The sequence below is a fragment of the Fusarium poae genome, chromosome 1, assembly GCF_019609905.1.
Source record: "Fusarium poae strain DAOMC 252244 chromosome 1, whole genome shotgun sequence".
Lineage (NCBI taxonomy): Eukaryota > Fungi > Ascomycota > Sordariomycetes > Hypocreales > Nectriaceae > Fusarium > Fusarium poae.
Window position 1 is genome coordinate 490,193 of NC_058399.1, and position 21,417 is coordinate 511,609.

General features: G+C 47.5%; 11 protein-coding genes across 11 annotated transcripts; 4 read left to right on the forward strand and 7 right to left on the reverse strand.

The window, feature by feature from the left end:
• Positions 1-86: 86 nt before the first annotated feature.
• On the reverse strand, positions 87-1,042 carry FPOAC1_000184 (uncharacterized protein; the record flags this gene model as incomplete). The annotated part of the gene is made up of 3 exons (XM_044844803.1): positions 87-302; positions 371-822; positions 988-1,042. 3 exons carry the CDS (start codon positions 1,040-1,042, stop codon positions 87-89), a joined length of 723 nt encoding a protein of 240 aa, XP_044710719.1.
• Positions 1,043-2,206: 1,164 nt separating this feature from the next.
• FPOAC1_000185 (uncharacterized protein) lies at positions 2,207-4,562 on the forward strand (the record flags this gene model as incomplete). Its single annotated transcript, XM_044844804.1, has 3 exons — positions 2,207-2,288; positions 2,343-4,200; positions 4,262-4,562. 3 exons carry the CDS (start codon positions 2,207-2,209, stop codon positions 4,560-4,562), a joined length of 2,241 nt encoding a protein of 746 aa, XP_044710720.1.
• A 522-nt stretch (positions 4,563-5,084) lies between these two features.
• FPOAC1_000186 (uncharacterized protein) lies at positions 5,085-6,504 on the forward strand (the record flags this gene model as incomplete). The annotated part of the gene is made up of 2 exons (XM_044844805.1): positions 5,085-6,321; positions 6,374-6,504. 2 exons carry the CDS (start codon positions 5,085-5,087, stop codon positions 6,502-6,504), a joined length of 1,368 nt encoding a protein of 455 aa, XP_044710721.1.
• Positions 6,505-6,618: 114 nt separating this feature from the next.
• Positions 6,619-8,448, forward strand: FPOAC1_000187 (uncharacterized protein; the record flags this gene model as incomplete). The annotated part of the gene is made up of 4 exons (XM_044844806.1): positions 6,619-6,770; positions 6,827-7,024; positions 7,057-8,203; positions 8,254-8,448. 4 exons carry the CDS (start codon positions 6,619-6,621, stop codon positions 8,446-8,448), a joined length of 1,692 nt encoding a protein of 563 aa, XP_044710722.1.
• A 387-nt stretch (positions 8,449-8,835) lies between these two features.
• Positions 8,836-9,381, reverse strand: FPOAC1_000188 (uncharacterized protein; the record flags this gene model as incomplete). Its single annotated transcript, XM_044844807.1, has 2 exons — positions 8,836-8,849; positions 8,901-9,381. The coding sequence occupies 2 exons, from the start codon at positions 9,379-9,381 to the stop codon at positions 8,836-8,838; spliced, it is 495 nt and encodes a 164-aa protein (XP_044710723.1).
• A 1,236-nt stretch (positions 9,382-10,617) lies between these two features.
• Positions 10,618-11,416, reverse strand: FPOAC1_000189 (uncharacterized protein; the record flags this gene model as incomplete). Its single annotated transcript, XM_044844808.1, has 4 exons — positions 10,618-11,006; positions 11,068-11,157; positions 11,210-11,259; positions 11,313-11,416. The coding sequence occupies 4 exons, from the start codon at positions 11,414-11,416 to the stop codon at positions 10,618-10,620; spliced, it is 633 nt and encodes a 210-aa protein (XP_044710724.1).
• Positions 11,417-12,621: 1,205 nt separating this feature from the next.
• Positions 12,622-13,791, reverse strand: CWC25 (RNA-splicing factor; the record flags this gene model as incomplete). The annotated part of the gene is made up of 1 exon (XM_044844809.1): positions 12,622-13,791. One exon carries the CDS (start codon positions 13,789-13,791, stop codon positions 12,622-12,624), a length of 1,170 nt encoding a protein of 389 aa, XP_044710725.1.
• A 773-nt stretch (positions 13,792-14,564) lies between these two features.
• FPOAC1_000191 (uncharacterized protein) lies at positions 14,565-15,058 on the reverse strand (the record flags this gene model as incomplete). The annotated part of the gene is made up of 3 exons (XM_044844810.1): positions 14,565-14,627; positions 14,682-14,853; positions 14,952-15,058. The coding sequence occupies 3 exons, from the start codon at positions 15,056-15,058 to the stop codon at positions 14,565-14,567; spliced, it is 342 nt and encodes a 113-aa protein (XP_044710726.1).
• Positions 15,059-15,740: 682 nt separating this feature from the next.
• On the forward strand, positions 15,741-18,572 carry FPOAC1_000192 (uncharacterized protein; the record flags this gene model as incomplete). Its single annotated transcript, XM_044844811.1, has 1 exon — positions 15,741-18,572. One exon carries the CDS (start codon positions 15,741-15,743, stop codon positions 18,570-18,572), a length of 2,832 nt encoding a protein of 943 aa, XP_044710727.1.
• A 67-nt stretch (positions 18,573-18,639) lies between these two features.
• On the reverse strand, positions 18,640-19,758 carry FPOAC1_000193 (uncharacterized protein; the record flags this gene model as incomplete). The annotated part of the gene is made up of 1 exon (XM_044844812.1): positions 18,640-19,758. One exon carries the CDS (start codon positions 19,756-19,758, stop codon positions 18,640-18,642), a length of 1,119 nt encoding a protein of 372 aa, XP_044710728.1.
• A 955-nt stretch (positions 19,759-20,713) lies between these two features.
• FPOAC1_000194 (uncharacterized protein) lies at positions 20,714-21,076 on the reverse strand (the record flags this gene model as incomplete). The annotated part of the gene is made up of 1 exon (XM_044844813.1): positions 20,714-21,076. One exon carries the CDS (start codon positions 21,074-21,076, stop codon positions 20,714-20,716), a length of 363 nt encoding a protein of 120 aa, XP_044710729.1.
• Positions 21,077-21,417: the final 341 nt, after the last annotated feature.

The window sequence follows — 21,417 nt, forward strand, 5'->3', positions numbered from 1 at the left end:
GGGGCAACCTTCATAAAATAAAATAAAAACCCTGTGCTATAATAGATATTCAAAGCACAGCCACGCTTGGCTTAGCTTAGTCTTACTTAGCCTTGGGCTAGGAGCTGGGCCCTCTTGTTCTTGGTTCCCTGAACAATCTCGTCCTCATTGTAGATCTCCAATACACTGGCGTGGTTACTGATGGCCTGCGCCCACTTGTAAAAGTTTGGGGTTTCTTTTTCGAGGCGCGACGAGAGATTGGTCGGTAGGAGGCCGTGCTTGGAGAGGGACAGTACTCGAATGACGAACGGGGCAGTGAGGACCTGTTTATTGGCGTCAAGTTAATTGATGTTGATAGTAGGTAGACAAGAGAGGGAGAGGGAGCACGCACCTCGGCAAAGGTGAGCTTATCGCTACCACCAAAAAACGGAGCAGCGTTCTTTAAAAGAGGTTCAACTTCTTTGACGATACCAGCTATAGCATCATCCACAGCACTCTCAATCTCTGCGTCCGTCTTGCCACGATAGATGGCCCTGCTGAGATGGCCCTGGACCTTGTTAGAGTAGGTATCAGCAAAGAAACTGATCCTTGCTCTGATCAACGCCCCGTCACGGTCCGAGGACGCAGGGAGTAGAGTCTTGCTCTGGGCAGGATAAGCGTCTACGAGAAACTGTGCGACGATGGCTGATTCAGTGATTGTCTCGCCGTTGTGGATAATCGTGGGGACGAGACCGCGAGGGTTGATGTTGAGATACTCTGGCGAACGTGGAGTGTCGAGGTCGATGATTTCCTCTTTGAATGGGAGGCCTAGTTCTTTGAGGGTGATGTGTGCCCTGTGCGCGACTGGAGAGAGAGAGAGAGAGAGATTCTATTAGCTACACCGTAACCTACTGAACAAGGCAAGGTAACCTGGATAAGAATAAGATGAATTGCCAAGTCACCGCTGATACAACATTGGCTGGTTTATATATAGAATGGGTAATAATAATGATAATATGCAATACTTACAAGGGCATCTGTGGGAAGTGTAGAGAGTAATGTCTGATTGTGGTTGAGATCCCATCTTGGCAGCGGTAAGAGTGTTGAAGTGACGATAACTTGGAAATCTAAAGCGGTTAAGGAAGAAGGCCATTTTGATGGTTTCCCCTCCTATATACTTTACTTTTGACAGGCAGAGCAGCATTATTAATTCACTTGCGTAGCATTATTAATTGACCAGAGCACGCCTTTGATCGCATCATTCCATTCCGTCCATTCCGATCTGTTTGTTCGTTCGGCTTTGTGTTACCCCCGAAGCGCGAGAATGGTTGCGTCATTTTGAAACGCCTAAAACATTGTGTGACTGACGACAACATCTTCAATGAAATGTATAGACAGATAAAATGTCAAGTGAGGCTCTTGATGGTGATGATTATTTTTAGATTATTTCCCGAAATGAGTAGCCCTCTTTAAATTGGGAAATTGTCTCTGCTAAGCTTCTGACGTGAGACGGGAAATGGGAACTGAGTCGCGCTAAAGGTGCTCTAGGGTGGGTTGAACTGAATCACTGTAAAACATTATCTGCTGCTGAGGGGATCAAATGGAGTCTTGTTCTGTATATAATTATTAAAGTCGAAGATTTATTTAATCTAGAGGTTTAACTTGCTTTACGTTGTTCTAAAGGGTATAAAGGTGGTTCGAAGTATTCTCTACTGGAAGGATTGCATCAAGATATTGACCAACACCAAATCAGCGCCAGTAAGGAGATGACAACTCAAAAAGAGCCCAAGTGGTGTTACACGTCGTCCAAATCATGGCCAAGCACTTTCAAAGCCTCTTCATATAATGAAATTGTACAATCAGTTTTGGCTGTTCTCTTTGCTTGTGTGGGCGGATGCACATGTCTACGTTAATGCTTGAAGTTGACGGCTGTTCTGGCACTGCCAGTGATTGACAGCTGATAGAGCAAACACTGCCAAATATTTCTCAACACCAGTCACTTCAGAGTAGCCTGACAATGGAATGGGCCCTAGGCAATGTAGAACGTCACTTGGAATAAACACAGTCGGAATTTTGGCGCGGGTTCTCTCTCTTTCAACACTCTCCCTCCTCATCACCACCTTTTCTTGACTGTTATTTTGTCCACATCCCATTTTTGATACCTAGGTATTTTTGACAGAGTCTACACCAAATATCGAAAAAAATACAACTGCGATATTCCATAATCCTTCAACATCTCTCGCCCGCCATGGCGTCGCAAGGACGCGGCGGAGGACTTGAAGGTCCAGGTCAGAACTACCGGACCAAGCCTTGCCACCACTTTAAAAGAGGTAACTGCCATTACGGAAACAAATGTCACTTCTTACACGAAATACCTTCTACAGTGGAAAGCCATATGACTACACCAGCCCCTGTCGCCAAAACAGATCCACGCAAGCGATACATGGCCTGGAAAGGCATGGTTCGTAAACCACCTCCCAGTTTTCAGACTACATCAGGTGCAAAGGAATGTCACAAGTTCTGGAAAAGAGCTCTCGAACTCTTGGACGAAGATAACTCGGAACAGCACCAAGATGTCGCTCGTGATCTTGTCAACGATGATTATCACGGTCTGCAGTTTATTGTCGACACTGCTGAGAATGGTTCCTCTGACGCCAAAGAGAACTTGCCCACGTCTTATGCATTTATCCAGGTCATAGCTCACAAGAGCCTGATGGACTCGCTATCTATCGAGGCCTGTGTTGGAACCATCTTTACTGTCTTTGCTGGCATGAATGGAGAACGAGGTATCGGCCTCTTTAGTTCCATGTGCGAACAAGCTCTCGAAAGCACTGAACTATTTTCCGAGCTACTTGGGACAACCACTCAGGCCGCCCTCCGAGTAATGATCGCAGCGCTGTCACAACTTCTTAACAAAGTACCCCGAGCACAGTTTTGTGACGAACTACCTGGCCTCATGGGACAGGTAGACAGGCTAATTGCTATGATCGCCGAGGACACTTCTCCGAAAGAGCTTGACGAGGTTTCGACTCACTTCAGATTGGTAAAGAGATTGGTCAATGCTGCTCATGAGCGTCTTGCTTCAAGCGAGAACTCTTCCGACAATTCACGGAACCTCAAGGCTATCGCATCTACATTTCCCAAAGAATTGGAAATTCCTGGAGGCAGACACGACAACGACTTTGCTGATATCGGCAAGATTGCCATCTTGCCAACATATGAAGAAGTCACCAGCGAGCAGGCAGAGTACCTACCGTCTACCAACTTTACGGAGCCTCATGTGCTGGGGGATCCTTTGCAGCGACACATCGATTCCATGTTTCGACTAGTCCGACATGATATTCTCGGTCCTGTCAAAGATATCCTACGCGACCTTCTCCAGTCTGAAGATTTGCTGAATGGGCGTCTTTCCAATCCCGACCCGCAGGCACAAATTTATGTGGAATCACGTATCGAAGACCTTGTCAGCAGCAAGAAGCACGGCACTGAAGCTGTGCTATCTTTTGAACCACCTCGTCAAATTCTCGACAAGACACAGGAGCAGCAAAAGGCATGGTGGAAGGCATCCTCTCGCTTGGGTCAAGGTACTTTGGTGTGCTTTGTTTCTCCCACGCCTGGTCGCACGAGTTTGCTTTTCTTACAAGTCACTTGTAAAAGCACAAGCCGCAGCGACCTCAAGGAGAACGAAGAGCGAACCAGCAACATTGCTCCATTGCAGGGTTTACCCAGCATTACCGTCAAGCTTGTGAATCACAACCGAGACGACTTACTTTTGCTGGCTAAACTGTACACAACCAAGGCTCTGGGTGTACTTGTCGATTTCAACGGCGTGATTCTCGATACTTTCGTGCCCATTCTCAAGAACCTCCAGACTATGAAACGCGAGAACCAGATAGCGTTTCAACAATGGATTCTTCCTAGTGCAGCCGAAGATCGAAGCGTCACTACACCAGCGTATGCGCGCAGGCTTGATTTTACCTTTTCCCTGAGGACCATTGCAAAAGACAAAGCGACTGATCTTGCTCTCGATCCAGAGCTCCCGGAGAACCTAGATATCGAGGAGTTGGAACGCGCGACAGGTTTAGATCAAGGACAATGTCATGGTTTGATCGGGGCACTTACTCGTGAATACGCGCTTATTCAAGGCCCCCCTGGAACTGGAAAGTCGTACCTCGGCGTTCAACTGCTCAGAGTTCTTTTGGCTGCGAAGCAGAAAGCTCACCTGGGTCCCATCGTTATCATGTAAGTTGTTGAACATGCGTCTGTATCGTTTGTTCACTTAGGATACTAATTTGGAATGTAGCTGCTACACGAACCACGCACTGGATCAATTTCTCAAGCATCTCCTCGAAGTTGGGATCTCTCGCATCATTCGAATCGGTGGTCGCAGCGCTGCCCCAGAGCTCGATGGATTAAATCTTCGAGTAGTCGGTCAAGATACAGCAAGGACAGTCACTGAGCGGATGAACCTTGCCGCGTCATTTCGCCAACTCGAGATGAGTTCGCGCACCGCATCAGAAGCCGCGACATCTCTCTACCTTGCAAGAAATGGACGTAGATGGGACTTTCTCAAAGAGTTCTTGAATTCTTGGACGAGTGGTTGATCGAGGTTGCAAGAGGAAGAAGTTGCTGCTGTCTGTACGGCTCGACAGAAGCTTCCTTTATAAGTCATAGCCGATATCATAGAGTTCATGCCGTATGAGTCACGCCTGTATTGGAAAACCTAGAGTCTTGAGAGAAACCTTGACTTGATATTTTGTTAAAAATTTAATCTGTCCGGACAGATTAACCTTTGTTGATAACCTTGAAGAAACCGAGAAGACGAAAGCTTAAGCCGTCATAAAAATTAAAAAAAAGAGTTCTTGAATGAGGAGAACCCCAGAATTTACGAACAATTCGAGAAAAGCGACAATGACTTTACTATTGTTGGAGGCGACCCTTTGGAAACCTGGCTTGGCTCACAAATTCAGGGAAACTTCGAAGAGACACCAGACACCGATCTGGAAGTACTAGAGATGAAAGCCGATAAAGACATCCACAGCCTCGCCTCTTAGGAACGGCGTGCTCTGGTGAATGACTGGACGCGACGGCATCAAGAAGAACAGACCGATGTTCTTTTTGAGGCCATGGACGAGTGCGAAGAGCAGCAGAAGAATATCCGACGAATCTACGACAGCGTCAATATACGAACTATCAACCAAGCTGATGTAGTTGGTTTGACAACCACATCACTTGCTGGTCGTATCGATATGCTCCGGGGTTTAAAGCCCAAGATTGTAATTTGCGAAGAGGCAGGTGAGTTGAAGGAGGCAGATATCATTTCTGCTCTGATGCCTGGGCTTGAGCACATCATCCAGATTGGAGATCACCGACAACTACGACCTCAAATCAACAACTACGATCTAAGTCTCGAATCGACGTCTGGCCAGAAATGGCAATTGGATCGTAGCCAGTTTGAGAGAAGAGCTGAAGGTGAACCGGGTCTTGATCCAGCGCCACTCACACAGCTCAACGTCCAGAGAAGAATGAGACCCGAGGTTTCGCAGCTGATTCGTGGTGTTTATCCAAACTTGGTAGACCATGAGAGTGTGCTCAAGGCACCAGATGTGGTTGGCATGCTTGACAATGTGTTCTGGCTGGATCACAGTCATCCTCAGGATAACGGGGGAGATGGTACTCGGGTGAAATCTCACAGCAACCGGTGGGAGACCAACATGGCAACAGCCCTTATCCGTCACTTGGTCCGACAAGGAAAGTACAAAGCTGAAGACATTGCGCTACTGACACCGTACATGGGCCAGCTTCAACAGCTCCGGACTGCTCTTAGCCGTGACTTTGAGATATGTCTCGGTGATCTTGATCGCGAACAACTCGCCCATGAAGAGTTTGAGGACGAGTCGAGCTCCAAGAAGTCAGTCGAGAAGAAGAAGTTACTACAGACAATCAGACTTGCGACGGTTGACAACTTCCAAGGTGAAGAGGCAAAGATCATTGTCGTGTCACTGGTGCGCAGTAACCCTAAGCGTCAAGTCGGGTTCCTTCGAACAGAGAACCGCATCAACGTTTTGCTCAGTCGTGCTAAGCATGGGATGTACCTGATTGGTAACGCAGCGACTTATCTCAATGTCCCGATGTGGGCAGATGTCCATGACATTCTTGAAAAGAGCGGTTCTGTTGGAATGCAACTTAGACTTTGTTGTCCTCGTCACCCAGAGACACCAATCGCTTGTTCAGAACCTGAAGACTTTTCCACCAAAAGTCCCGAGGGAGGATGTACTCTGCCTTGCTCTCGAAGATTGGAGCCATGTGGTCATAAATGTCAGGCGATGTGTCACTCCAAGGCTATGCATGATGCGTTTACTTGTACACGATCTTGTCCTCGCATTCGAACGACTTGTACTCACCAGTGCCCTAGACTTTGCGGAGAATCATGCGGTCCTTGTCTGGCTCAGGTTTCTTGTATTGAGCTCCCATGCGGCCACGTCGCGGAAACAATGGCGTGCTATCAGACACAGGATCTGGATGGGTTCAAGTGTACTGCTCTAGTGAACAGGACCCTTCCTCATTGCGGACACAGCGTGACTCTTGAATGCCATCAGGTTGGAAATACTGTGTTGCCAAAATGTCAACAGCCTTGTACGCATATTCTTCCATGCGGTCATGGGTGTTCTGGGACTTGCTCGGGTTGTCAGGGCGGCGTTCATCCCAAGTGCGATAAACTTTGCCATCGTTCATACAGCACTTGTAACCATCGCTGCGGCCAAAAATGTCATGACGGAGAGGCCTGTGGAAGTTGCAAACAGCCATGTGAGGTAAGTTCAAACTTCTGTACAGGACAAGGATCGGTGACACTGACGATGTTTAACAGGTTCAATGTCCTCACTCTACATGTAGCTCACTCTGTAACAAGGCATGCGCCCCATGCATCGAGCCTTGCACATGGTCATGTTCTCACCAAGGTTCTTGTACTCTGCCCTGCTCTGCTCCTTGCAACAGACTTCCCTGCAACGAACGATGCGACAAGAAGCTGCGCTGTGGTCACCAATGCCCAAGCTTTTGCGGAGAAGTTTGTCCTGACGGCTACTGTCAAATCTGTAGTAGATCAAAGAAGAATGCTCGTGTTGATCCCCTGGAGTTTCGCAAATATTCAGAGATTGATCTGGATGAGACTCCCATCGTTGTTCTCGGATGTGGTCATTTCTTCACAAGTGAGACGCTGGACGGTCTTGTTGGTCTTGGGGAGGTTTATCACACGGACAAGGTTGGCAACTTTACCGGCCTGAAGAATATCGCTGGTTCACTTGCGCAAAAGACGCCTTGTTGTCCTGACTGCAAGAGATCCATTCGGCAATTTGCGACACGACGATACAACAGAGTCATCAACCGAGCAGTCATGGATGAAATCTGCAAGCGCTTCCTCATCAAGGGCCAAGCTGCCTTGGACAAGCTCAACCACAAGTTGTCCAAGGCTGAAACTACACTTGCGGCATCTCGTCGGTCTACGTCTCTGGGCCCTCACCATACAGCTACCACGTTCTTCAGAGAGCGACACACCACTATAAAGGGTCTCGAAAATGCGGCAGTGAAGCTTCAAGAGCTCATGAGTGAGGAGAATCAGCCAGCCAAGAAGCTGATTAACGCGATTGCAACATCTCAACCCACGACTGCTGATGGCTTTTCTTCTATCTCGCGATTGATGGAGGCTCTCAAACTCTCTCACTCTGCGCCTGACGAACAGTTGCTCCTCGGTGCACGTCTGGTAGTATTGGAAGCCCAGCAGATACAACTGATGGACGCGTTTATGGTTTCCAAGTCAAAGGGCAAGAAACTGCATGAAAACGCTCTTGATCTGCCTTCCACGGATAAGTGGTTCAAGACTTGTATGGAGTTGATCGTAGAGGCAAAGGTTGCGAAACTTCCTCGGATCATCATCGCAGGCACACTCGCGTTTGCAAAGATTGCAAGAGCAGAGGTTTGGACTGCCAAGCCATCCAGCTCGACCGAGTCCGGGCACATCGTGGCGGCTCGGGAACTTCTCCCAATCGCTCTGGACTTTTGTTACAAATTGGGTGGCGACAACAGTGTTCTCAAACAGAGAATTGAAGACATGATTGAACTCTATAAGCCCAGACGCGAACAAGTCACGCCTGAAGAATTGGCGTCTATTCGATCAGCCATGGTAACTGGACCTCACGGCATGGCGACACACTCGGGGCATTGGTACAATTGCGTCAACGGCCATCCTGTAAGTTTTATTCACCCCGAGACTTGACTGGTATTAATGTTATTTTTTAGTTTGCGATTGGAGAATGCGGTATGCCGATGGAAATGGCGCAATGTCCTGAATGCGGTGCAGCAATTGGTGGTGTTTCGCATCGAGCTGTTGAAGGAGTGTACAGAGCTGAGGAGATGGAGACTCCTGCGGATGAAGTACGACGTGAGGAAGGACCTGTCGGTGGACAGGGAGGAGAAGGCTGTGTTGTGAGCTGAGCATTTCTTGAGTCTTCGACGGTTGGTGAAAGAATGTGAGATTTGGTATCAAGTTTCAGGATGACTAGATAAACGCCTTGGCCTTGGTTTTGTCTTTGGAGCAGACAATGACCAGATGGGGATGGAACTGGACAGCGGATAAAGTATTAATGAGTGAGCTGAGGCTCAATATGTAGAGATTCTTGTACTTGGACGTCAATGCACTAGTTTGGTCACATCACTTGCAATGCGAAAACTGTTGATGGTTTAAATGTAAACTGGTATTGTAAAATATAAACTGCTCAAACTAGAAACGCTTCTTGACAACTCCATCATATACTCGTGCTTTTCCATATCATATCGTCATATTAGAGTGATGAAACGGACTTTATTCACGTTGCATTACGTTTAGTATCCATGACCTATATCACTGTTAGACATCAATCATCAAAGTCAAGATCAAAAAGACTTACGTCCAAGGCTTCGTCCCATCTTGGACATCTCCTTAGCCTGAGTCTGCTTCATCTTTGCCCTTCTCGAATCCTCCTTGGCTTCCACCTCAAGCCTCTTAACATGCTCCCTAGCATCACGCACGCTGAGTCTGGCTTCTTCAAGAGCACGATCTGCTTCGCGCTCAGCCATCTCGGCGCTCCTTACACGCTCTCGGGCTTCGAGAACGGCGGGGTCATGCTCATTGTTGCGGTTCCCTCCAAACTTGGACAAAAGTCCACCGCCCCCAGAGCTATGACGACGGCTGGGTGAGCGGGATGAGGATGAAGAGTGACGGTCGTAGGATGAGGCGGAACCGCGGGAGTGACGGTTGTGACGGGAGGATGTGCTGGTTCGTGTGGGTGTTGGTTCGGTGTGTTTGGAGCTGGAGAAGAGACCGTGCTTGCGGGGAGGTTCTTCCCTGATGGGCTCTGGGGAGGGTTCACGACGACCAAAGAGAGGCATGATTGTATAAGTTTAAGTTGAAGTTTAAAGCAAGAGGTGTAAGTGAGTCTTTGTGTGAGTATGAGTGGATTGGATAGCTTGTTTGATGGAGAATAGAAAAGAAGCTTTTTATTAAAAATCTGGGCGACTCTTGGCCTCTATTTAGAGAAATCCATCCTCTTACCTTTCAGACTCCTTTTGTGTAGATGATCGTCAAACTGATTGAAACCTGCTTTTCTTTCTCAGAATATGTAACTTCATCTGTACAGATATGTATGTGACGTCAATTTGATCCCTGTTCAAAAAAAAGGGTGTTGTAAGTGAACAAGGGTTCAACTCTTGGCTGGACCAATCATGGAGAGGTTATGACACGGATGTCATCTCTTGTGACGCAGACAGTGGCGGTTTTTATACAGCATGTTTTGTTTCAGGAGATATATCATTGGTAATTAAAAAGTATGGGTGAGATCATGGTTTGGAATATCATTTCTGTTTGATGATAAGCCAGTCTGCCAAGATTATAAGGAATGAAGAGAGTACTAATATGTATATCAACGTTTTAGACGGTTACACTACGCAACAGTCTAAGATCGCAGTGGATCAAAGATCTGCCCATTAAATCGAGAATTGACTTTTTTAGTACACATAAACTAGACTTGACAGTTGGTTCCAATTCCCGAGGTAATACAAAGCTACATCACCCATTTACCCTTGACCAAGCGTGGCTGTGCAACTTCCCCTCTCTCACAATCATCATCAGACTCGTCATTGTTTTCTTTTTAGAATGTCTTTATCATTAAGAATGTATGTGTAGGATGTGACTGACAAAAAAAGACCAAAAAAAAAAAAAGGCAGTCAAACATGCAAAATATCTCTCGTCAATTGTTTTCGACCGATAAAACCCCTTCCCAGCAGTCTACTCCCTTCTTCCTCCCTCCCATATCTCTTCTCTTGTTTTTTGCACAATAGACTTTTTGTTTGTGGCAAAAGACAAAAAAATACCGCGTAAAAAAAAAAAAGAACACCGAAAATAAAAGGATCCCTATGTGCAGATATGGAGCACGATATATACAGTTGTTGAAAAAAGGACGTCTTCTCACAAGAGAAAACGAGTAGGTAAAAATAAACGAAGCCGTATATCGTTCAATCAGACATGGTTTGGTCGGATGTCAGGCTCGTATTTTTTCGATTATAATGCTCGTATCGTATCGTAAAAAAAAAAAAGGAGAGGGTTTAGTTTTTTTTGGAGTCCTTGAATTACATGACGGTGCACTTGCTCTCCTCGCGATCCTTCTTGACGCTGAGAGCAACACGCGCAGCCTCGGTAAAGGCTTCGTTGACGCCCCTGTTCTTCATGGCGGAGCATTCGAGGTATCGCTGGGCGCCTATGCGACGCGCCACCTCGAGACCCTGGTCGTAGTTGATCATTGGCTTCTTTTCCCGGGGTTCGGCTGCTGCTGCTGATTCGCCGCCGGCTGCGTTTTCGTCGTCTTCGCCTTGCTCGCGGAGGTCGCACTTGAGGGCTACGAGGACGAGTTTTGTGCCTGGGCAGTTGTCGGCGATTTCGCCTACCCACTTGGACTCTACGTTTTCGAGCGAGTCTTTGCTGTCGACTGAGTAGCAGAGCATGATGAGATCTGTGTCATCTAGAGACAGAATTAGTTTTTGATCAGTAATCCGAGAGAAGGGGAAGGGGGTAATTATTACCGTAGGAAAGCGATCGTAATCGGTCGAATTCTTCTTGGCCGGCTGTGTCCCAGAGAGAAAGTTCAATGTGGACATTGTCAACAAAGATGTCTGGATGGTATGATTAGATTATGCGCTGTGTTGAGGACTCGTGGCATCGTACCGTGAACGTAATTCTCGAAAACGGTAGGTTCGTAAACCGTTGGGAAGTAGCTATAAATCGCATTAGTCTCTGCAACATCTTGTCAATACAATGCGAAACGTACCCTCTAGTAAAGACGTTGAGCAATGATGTCTTTCCGCAAGCACCATCACCTAGTAGAACCAGCTTTCGCTGAACAGTTTTGGATCCTCCACAAAGAGCAGGCATTGTATCGAACGAATCGTGTGATTTGTGTGTAGTTTAATTAAAAAAAAAAGAGAGAGAGAGAAGACGACGATGGAGAAGAAAAAAAGAGAAAAGTAGTTGGTTGGCGTTGGCGTCGGGCGCAAAATGTCGCAAAGAAATAAGTTGAATCTCGGTTCGTGGAGATGCCAAATGCACCCTGTCCCTTTATTATCGTCTGTCGTGTATGGATCGGGAAAGGGAAAGAAAAAAAAGAGTTAAAAGTGGCGTGCGCGCGCGCGGGGAGGAGTCGATATCGGAGCGAGAAGAGAAAGAAAAAAAGGAGGGTGAGTTTGTTTCTTTTCGGGGGGGGACGTTCGTTTTCTTGGTCGTTTTTGTTTAAGAATCGACAAGGCGAATTGATGCGAAAAAAGAAGAAGTGAGGCAATGAATGCAATGCGATGAGAGAGAGAGAGAGGTTGAAAGTGGTAGGGATTGGCTCCAGGGATAGGGAAATGAGAAGGAAAAAAAGGAAGTGGAAAAGGGAATGGGACAGTGGACGGGCAGCGGGCTAAACTGACCGGGGGGCCAGCCAAACCCACTGAGCTTGGCCTTGAGCTAGTGGAGTCGATAGTGCTTGAACTGCTGTAGATGTGGTGACTGACATAAATAACTACCCTCAGTTTATAACCCATTTATTCTGTCTCTATTAAACAGTCTCCCCTTTTTTCCCATCTTCTTCTTTGCAGTAGCGTCTATTCAATTGGTTCCACAGGGGAGGGGAAAGGCCCAAATTAAAGTAATGGTTTTTGGTTTGCGGCGGCTAAGGAAAGTCAAGATTCGATAGATTCAAGCTTGATGATATAGATTTTACGTAGATGGTCATTCAGTGGCTTGAGTAAAAGGTGAATGGTCCCCCTTGATATTGTACCTGTGACGTGAGGGAGAGGAGTCATAAACACCAAGGGTAGAATTGGGAATATTGATTGGATGTCTTGTTTAAATTCCCTTTTACACCGACATGATACACCTCCTTGTCATTCCACGCATGCACTGACAATCACAATCTCCAGCAAGTCAAGTCAATAGGGTCTGGGTTGCTGTACGAATTGACATGAGATGAAAACACTAAATCACTTTATACCACTATAGACTAGGTAAATAATCATGTTTATTATCCACGACCAAGAATTGATACGTCGCAACTGTCCGATTCTTTATTAGCAAAACAGACTAAACCTCCTCAACACCTAATCATCATCTTTTTGATATCCACGGCGTACTCCACCCATGCGCTCCGCCAATCCCTTGTGCTCAGCCTGTTGGTGTAGCTTATTCACGAATCCACGATCACCACCACGCTCTCTAGCTTTATCATCTGCTTCTCTGGCCGCTTTCTCCCGCTCTTCGAGGATAGCGAGACGTTCTTGACGGTCAACGTCTAGCTCGGTTGCTGCGGACTGCATCGCTGCTAGTTTGCGCTGACGCTCTTCTTCCTTGGCTTTGTCGTCTTCGTTGTGGCGTCGGTCGCTGGGGTAGCTTCTTCTTTGGTATTGGCGGTTGTTGTCTCGTGGGCGCTCATCACGACGGTTGTCTCGCGCGTCATCGCGATGTCGTCTATCGCGACTATCGCTATCGTGTCGATGTCTGTCTCCGCTACTGCGACTATCCCTGTCGCGTCTATCCCCATCATCTGAATCATCGCGTCTTCTACGTGAATGTCTGTCCCTGCTATCATCCCTGCGCCGTCTGTGCCGATCCTCTCTTGAGCCATCACGTCGACGCGGGCTTTGCGATCGCGAGTAAGACCGTCTTCTTCTGTGGTGTCTATCCTCCCCGTCTGCGCTGCGATGGCGGTGTCTTCTCCTGTGTCGATCTTCCCTTCTTCGTGACTTGTCCTTCTTTTCCTCTTCTATACCTCTCGAAGCGAGTAGTTGGCGGCGTCTGGCTGGGTCGTTCATCATGCTTTCAAAGGCGGCTTGTTCCTGACGTTTCATAGCGAGCAAAGGGTCTTCGCGGATCTTGGAAGCTGTATCGCGCACGGTATTCGCATTTTGCATCGCCATAAAACTTTCGGTGCCTGCATCCTTCTCCAGCTTTTTATGTTCCGTGCCTTTGATGAGATTGTCGATACGTCGTTTTCCGAGGAGGTAGGCTTCGGTTTCTTCTGTTGTGCCGGTCTGCCCGTCGTTGGGGCCTTGGTACATCCATTCTACGCGGTCGACTTTCTTCTTGCCGCCTGCGGCCTCGAGCTGCCGCTGCACTTCTTCCTTTGCGCGCTCTTCCTTGATTTCATCGAGACGTTGTTGTGTGCGCTTGCGTTCGGCGAGGGCCTTTTGTTCCTCGTCCCAAACAGCCTGTTGGTTGCGCCGAAGCGCGGGATGGAAGGATTTCTTCAAGTTGAGATCGCCGCCGCCCATTGTGATGTGATGTGATGATGTTTGGTAGATAATAAAGTGGCGATTGATTCACTGGCCCAAAAAAGTCTTATCAGATCTTATCGGTTCTTATCTCTTATCGCCCACTGCTGCAGCCATTTATCAACAGCTAACGGACGGCGACTTCTTATACTCGTCGAAATTCCAATGAAACCTGATACTTGCTTAAGATAAAAAGGTTCAGTTTCCTTAATCCCGACTTAGACTTGCTCTTAGGCTGTTTCCTTCCTATATACTAAACCCAGGTCTCAAGGTGTCTGCTATGGGGGAGACTCCAGTGCGGGACGTCGTTGGCTTACTGACTTACACTGACAGCAGTCAAAGGTGCGTTGGGCAGGTCCGTCCAGACAGTCTTAAATATGCGGCATGTTGGCTCAGACAAGATTTGGCTTGGGTCCGTGGGATCGTATATGACGCGAAGGGAGCTTCTTCTGAGCCATGAACAGGCATGAGCAATGTACTGGAGACTTTGAGTTCAACTCGACAAATATCCCTGAACCCTATCGCCAGAATCCTGATTGATCACCCACCATCGTCTGCCTAGCAATCCCATGGAAGACCTTTTCGTTTGATCTGCGAATCTTGGAAACGTATTTGGGAGTGCATGTTAGTGTCGCCCATTCGAAGTGCATTGTGTAAAAGTAGCGTCCCAATGAATTTTACATTGTATTATACATTCATGTCTATGATATCTCGAGAAATCGCCCGGTCCCAAGTATCCACGTATTCGTACATTCGTTCCAAGCTCTTTTGTTTTACCAACTGGCTCTCTTGACACCAGGAATATTTCCAGCCATGGCCTCCACTCGAAAGTTGTACTGCACAATTCATTAGTCCAGACTCCCCATCTCGTTCGTTCCGGGTTGCCTTACTCGTGACATCTTAAAGTCGCTCAGAATACCTCGTCCCTGTCCACCCATGATACACCGGTTTCGGATCTGTGTTGGGCGGGTGTAGCAGTGCATCTGCGTCAATTGGAGCTGTGCTTCAGCGCGGACTCGGGGAGGGAGGGTTGTGTTGCGGATGATGAATCGGAGAGCTTGTCTATAGGAGTCAGGATCAGTGCTTGTTCTTCTTTCGTGTACGTCTTTTCGTTTCAATTCGTCGTCGTCTTCGTCGTCGTGGAAAGAGTTTTTGCGTACCGCTCTGTCTCGTTGGCCTCAAAGACCTTGCGCTTTGTGTGGTCACGCAGGGTTCGTACGTTAACGAAACAGCCCAGATCGAGCTTCTTGGCGCGGAACATCGACATGATGGGCGGTTTTGGCGGGGATTGTCGATGATGAAGCTGGTCGGGAGATGTTGCGCTCGTCAAGAGCCAAATTCGAGGTGGATTAGGTTTAGCCGGAGAATTGCCGGAAGGGCAGAGATAGGAACCGAATCAACTCTTGGGCTGGGACTGGAGATGTTGGAGGGTAAACAATTTGACTCATGGATAGAAATCAGACATCCTTCAATTGATTCATCTTAGTTATTGTGACAAGTAGTAGACGTTTTGTCGTTGTTGTTGACTCTATAGTTGATTTCTTCTCGTGCACGTCTTTCATGGAAAAGTAATGGAACCTCATGAAGACGACCAAGTCACCAAAGAGCAGTAGGACTGCCTTCGGTTTCAATTCTTTACCATTTAAATGGATGAAGAAATAATTCAATTCTCACGTCGTATCATTATACTTGAAGAATTTCACTACTAAACACGTATACCGACTTGAACCTTGATGATCTAGGGTAACGTGGGCGTCACTGAAAGGATGATCCCAAAGCGTCAGGGATTCATGCTACCTGGAATGTATGCAGCTCTTTCTTGGCTAGCTGTACGATTATCTAACACCAGTGGCTGCATAACCCAACCCAACCCGCACAATCAGCCTGAACATTTATTTCTTTTCTTGTCTTCTTTCTTTAATGTATCACGACACTTGATAATTGACATCATGGATCCCAGCAGGGAAAACCTCCTCAGTGGAGCTCATGATGGCAGCGACACTGAGTCAGACATTGACGCAACTGATTATCTCAACAAGAATGTCACCACCACTCAATCTCAGGCTGCAGTTAATTCTCAGCGTCGATTGCGACCGACAGGAGGGATCTTTCGACGATGGCGCACAAAGAAATGCTGTTTGATCATCGTTGGAACTATTGTAGTGGGTTGGCTTCTTTTATCGGCAATTGGTGCTTTTGCTTGGAAAAAGATCAAAACTCCTCCTGCTGATGGACAGTCACCACCGTGGTATCCCAGTCCCAAGGGCGGTACAGCGAAGAACTGGGAAAAGAGCTACGAATTGGCTGCCAAGTTGGTAGGTAAGATGACGCTGGCTGAAAAAGTCAACATCACTACCGGAACTGGTTGGAGTATGGGTTTGGCTGTAGGTACCACGGGCGCTGCGACCAATGTTGGCTTTCCTGCTCTGGCTCTGCAGGACGGACCGCTCGGAATACGCTTCGCTGACAATGCGACTGCCTGGCCAGCTGGAATTACAGTGGGAGCTACATTCAATAAAAAGCTGATGTATGAGCGTGGAAATGCCCACGGAAAAGAAGCAAAAGGAAAAGGCGTCAATGTTATTCTCGGCCCTGCTATCGGGCCTCTTGGAAGAGCTCCTGCGGGCGGGCGCAATTGGGAGGGTTTTGGTCCCGATCCTTATTTGCAGGGTATTGCGGGCGCAGAGACGATTCGGGGTATACAGGACGCTGGCGTGATGGCTACTATCAAGCACTTCATCGGTAATGAGCAAGAGCATTTCCGACAGGCGTGGGAATGGGGTTTACCCAATGCCATCTCTTCCAACATCGACGACCGAACACTGCATGAGATTTATGGGTGGCCTTTTCAGAATGCAGTCAAGGCTGGTGTTGCGAGTGTCATGTGCTCGTACAACATGGTCAACAATTCCTACGCATGCCAGAACTCGAAGCTTCTTAACGGCATTCTTAAAGATGAGATGGGCTTTCAGGGGTTTGTCATGTCGGATTGGTTGGCGCAGAGATCTGGTGTTGCGAGTGCCCTTGCGGGATTGGACATGAGCATGCCTGGTGATGGACTTAAATGGCAGGATGGCGATTCTCTTTGGGGACCGCGTCTGACACAGGCTGTTTTGAACGGATCTTTACCTGTGGATCGATTGAATGATATGGCACTGCGAATTGTTGCGTCTTTCTACCAATTGGGCCAAGACAAGGACGAGAACAAGGGTCCAAACTTTTCGTCTTGGACATATGAGGAAAAGGGAGTCCTTGCACCTGGAAGTTCTTCACCTCAAGAGAAGCAGGTTGTGAATCACTTTGTCAATGTACAGGAGGATCATGCCGAGTTGGCTCGACAGATTGCCATTGAGGGAACTGTTCTGCTAAAGAATGAAGGAGTACTTCCTCTGAGTCGAGAGGGCCATCTTGCCAACTCCAAGCCCGAAAAGAAAGATGGAAAGGTCACGATTGGAATTTTTGGCGAAGATGCCGGTCCTGGCAACGGAGTCAATTACTGTCCTGATCAAGGATGTAATGATGGCACTCTTGGATCAGGTTGGGGCAGTGGCGCAGCCGACTTTCCCTTCCTGGTCACTCCCGTCGAAGCTCTGCGAAAGAACTTCAACAAGGATAAGGTCCAAGTCAGCGAGTCGCTCTCCAACAAGGTCAAAGACACCAAGAAGATTAAAGAGCAGGATGTTTGTTTGGTGTTTGCCAACTCTGATGCAGGAGAAGGGTATATTGGATGGAGTAGCGTTCGAGGCGATCGCAACGATCTTTTTCTTCAGAAAGGAGGCAATGAGCTCATCACGCAAGTCGCGGATAACTGTGGTGATGGAGCTGGTACAACAATTGTGGTTATCCATGCTGTTGGACCTGTCGTCATGGAGAACTGGATTGACCATCCGCGCATAAAGGCTGTCTTGACAGCTAACCTGCCCGGCGAGGAGAGTGGAAATGCGATTGCGAGTATTCTTTTCGGCGACGAAAGCCCTAGTGGAAAACTGCCATACACAATTGGCAGATCTCTCGCTGATTATGGTCCAGGGGGGCAGGTCTTGTATCTTCCCAACGGGGTGATTCCGCAGCAAGACTTTGACGAGGGTTTGTACATTGACTACCGACACTTTGACAAGTACAATGTCGATGTTCGATATGAGTTTGGCTATGGATTGTCGTACACTACCTTTGAGTATAAAGATCTCAAGATCTCACTCGAGAAAGCAGTGTCACAACTTCCAGCCTCGCGTGTCTCGCCATCAAGTGCGAAACCACCCAGGTTGGATGACAAGATTCCTGATGTTAAGGAGGGTCTCTGGCCTAAAAATATTCGCAAGCTGAAGAAGTGGATTTATCCCTACATCGACTCGCCTAAAGACGTCAAGAAGGGTGATTACCCTTACCCCGAAGGCTACGATGTCGAACAGCCGCCTTCTCAAGCAGGAGGCGAGGAAGGTGGCAACCCTGATTTGTGGAAGACGGTGGTGACTGTCTCCGTCGTGGTCACCAACAGCGGCTCTGCCACTGGCAAAGTTGTGCCTCAATTATATCTGTCGTATCCTGAGACGTCCAAGGTAGACCATCCCGTTCGGGTCCTGCGCGGATTCGAGAAAGTTTCTCTCGAGAAGGGTGAGAGTAAGATTGTCGAGTTTGAATTGACAAGGAGGGATCTGAGCTACTGGGATGTTGAGGAGCAGAATTGGAGGGTCACAGATGATGGGGAGTTTACGATTGCTGTGGGAGAGAGTTCGAGAGATTTGAAGTTGACGGGGACGTTTAAAGCTAGCACAGCACTGTAGTTATGTAGATTGTATTGACTTGCTACGATGCAGTAGCTTGTGTTTTATTTTGCATTCGTACTTGTAACTAATTATACGCTCTCAAAAACTCTAGCAAAGCCATCATGGCCATGGCTTGTCCATAAGGCATACTCGTTCGGGGAATATCCTTGTAATGCTGCAAATCATGCCCCATGCCCGTACCAAACGAAGTATTCAACAACTCTCCCTCAGGACTAATGTTGTCCAACACAGCCTTGATTGCTTTCACAGCTACGTCAGAGTACTCTTTTCCAATGTATCTCTTTCTCTCCGCTTTGAGAATACCGTAGGCGAAACCCGCGGTCGCGCTGGCTTCTACGTAGGAACCCTCGTCTTCGGGGACGTCGAGAAGGGTGCGCCATAGACCGTTGGCGCATTGTGTCTTGGCTAGAGCTGCGCATTGAGAGTCGAGTGTGGAGATGAGGTGGGAGCCGATGGGATCGGAATCGTTGAGACCGATTAGTTCGAGGAATTCGGGGATTACAATTGTGACCCAGCTGTTTCCTCTTGCCCAGCGCGCATCAGCAAAGTTGTGTCCGCCTTCTTTAAAAGTCCAGCCGTGGAAGAAGAGACCCGTCTTTGTGTCAAAGAGGTACTGGATGTGCAGCAAGAACTGCTTCTTTGCTTCGGCGACGTAGTGTGGTCTGTTGAGGACCAGACCGATCTTTGCGAGGGGCATGACTGTCATCATGAGAGTATCATCCCAAAGCTGCTGCTCGTTGACGTCGAGGTATGTAATATGCTGAAAACCGCCGTACTTTGTACGAGGGAGATCATGCATAGCCCACTCAGCCCAAGCATCCAACCAAGGGAGATAGGTTGGGTTTTTAGTCTTTTCGTAGACAAAGGCCAAAGTAAGAAAGACGGCCATTGTGTTGATGTTTTTTCCCTTGTGGCCCTCTTTGAAGCGGGCGCTGAACCAGTCCTCGATGATTTGGAGGTACTTGTCTTCACCGGTCATCTCGTAGTACTTCCAGATGCCGTAGAGACCGACGCCGTGGGTCCATTCCCAATCGTTCCAGCCTTTTGTGTCGATGATTTGGCCGTCGGCTAGGGTCATGAGGAATTCGCCTGTTGTGTCTTTGATGTTGACTAGTTCGTGGATGAGTTGTTGAATTTGGGTGTGGACGTCTTGCGACGCGATGGAATGGACGTGAGTAGGCATCTTGACAACAAAGTAACTGTATACTTGTTGATTGAGGGATGAGTGAGAGAGAGAGACAGAGACAGAGATCAGCGGGGTTGAGATTGAGGTTATTATTTAATCCTAGCTATTCATGGATCCATCCTCATAACCGGGGATTTGGTAGCTTTTCCCGATGTTCCTTTCTTGGCATGAGTTGCTCGGTCCGATGTATACCGAGTGTCAATGTCTTTTCTGTTAATTGCGAGCCTATGAATGTCACTCTCGTCTTCTTGTCGTAAAGTAAGTGTCTTCTCCGCATTCTGACACCTGTGGGGGTGGGTCAGAAGCTGGGGGTTGAAGATTGAATGGGGGTGGAGATGATGGAGAAAAGAATGGATATGATCATGTAGATTTACATGGTTGTTTTCATTAATCAATGTTTTATGTATAGGTAGGAATATGTTAATCCTGAGAGATGATGTTGAGTGACACACGGGTATAAGTGATAGTGATCAAATAATAGCAATGAAGACAGTGAGTGACTTGGCGCATCATCGTGGGATCCACGGGGGCCAGCCCACTACTTTATTCTCCAATCCCCCACTAGACTAGACTAACTGATCAGTGTTTAAAACGCCGCATCTCAAATACAACCTCGGAGGATTGTCTCGGCAGTCATAGTGTTGGAATGCATGCATGCTAAAAAACACTTTCCAAAACACCAGGAGTCAATGTTTACTGTGTAGACGTTCAGAGATACATGGGACAAGTCCTCCTGTAGTGATTCCTGCCAACTACAACGTTCAGCCTACCATGTCTTATTCAATGCCACCCATCGAGTCAAATAAGATCCAACTATTTATAATTGAGTATTACATCTATGACTAATACTAGTTCATTGCGACGTAGAGGTCGTGGCGTCAAGCTGTATCCCACTACGGTGTCACTCGACATCCATATGCTAGTCTAGTCAAGACAGCCTCGGGAGTCAATATCAAGGCTTCTCTCTACCCAATATGAGACGGTATTTGCGGCTGTCAATACAGGGATAACATCCACCGCAAAAGTGTCCATCATCGTCGGGTACATGGCCGTCTGGTTTCAACACATAACGCCAGATTGGTAGACCCTCATAATTCCATCCACAAATCTGTCCAAATATTTCCCCCGTCTCTGTTATGACCCAAGCGTTTGTGTCTATTTCCACTCCGCAAAAACCGCACAAACCAGAGATCAGACTTTCCCTGGCCCCGCAGTTCTTGCACTTCCAATGAGCGTGGTTGGGGTGGAAATCCACGGTTTCTATAACGATACGGTCTGGAGAGGCGGCGTGAGGCATCGTGTTGGAGTTACTCATTGTGGGAAAAATTGTAGAGCTGAGTTGGAGATTAGCATAGAGTAGGAAGATTGTTATGTTTGAGTTATTGATGGGTGGGAGAGAGTGGCGATTTTATAGTGGTCTGCTTGGGTTAGATGCAAATCACACTCTATTATGTTGATATCATGGATTGCTTACATTCAATGCACTACCGAGGTAGATCCAGCAGTTCAGATGAAGTTATTGCGTTGCAAACCTTGACTCAGCAAGTATTTAACATGAATGGAAGTAAGTCTATCTATCCCGAGATAAACTGTAGTGAAACACACACGGTAAAGGACAAAAGATAACGGACTCCCGACTATCATTAGTGTTTTATT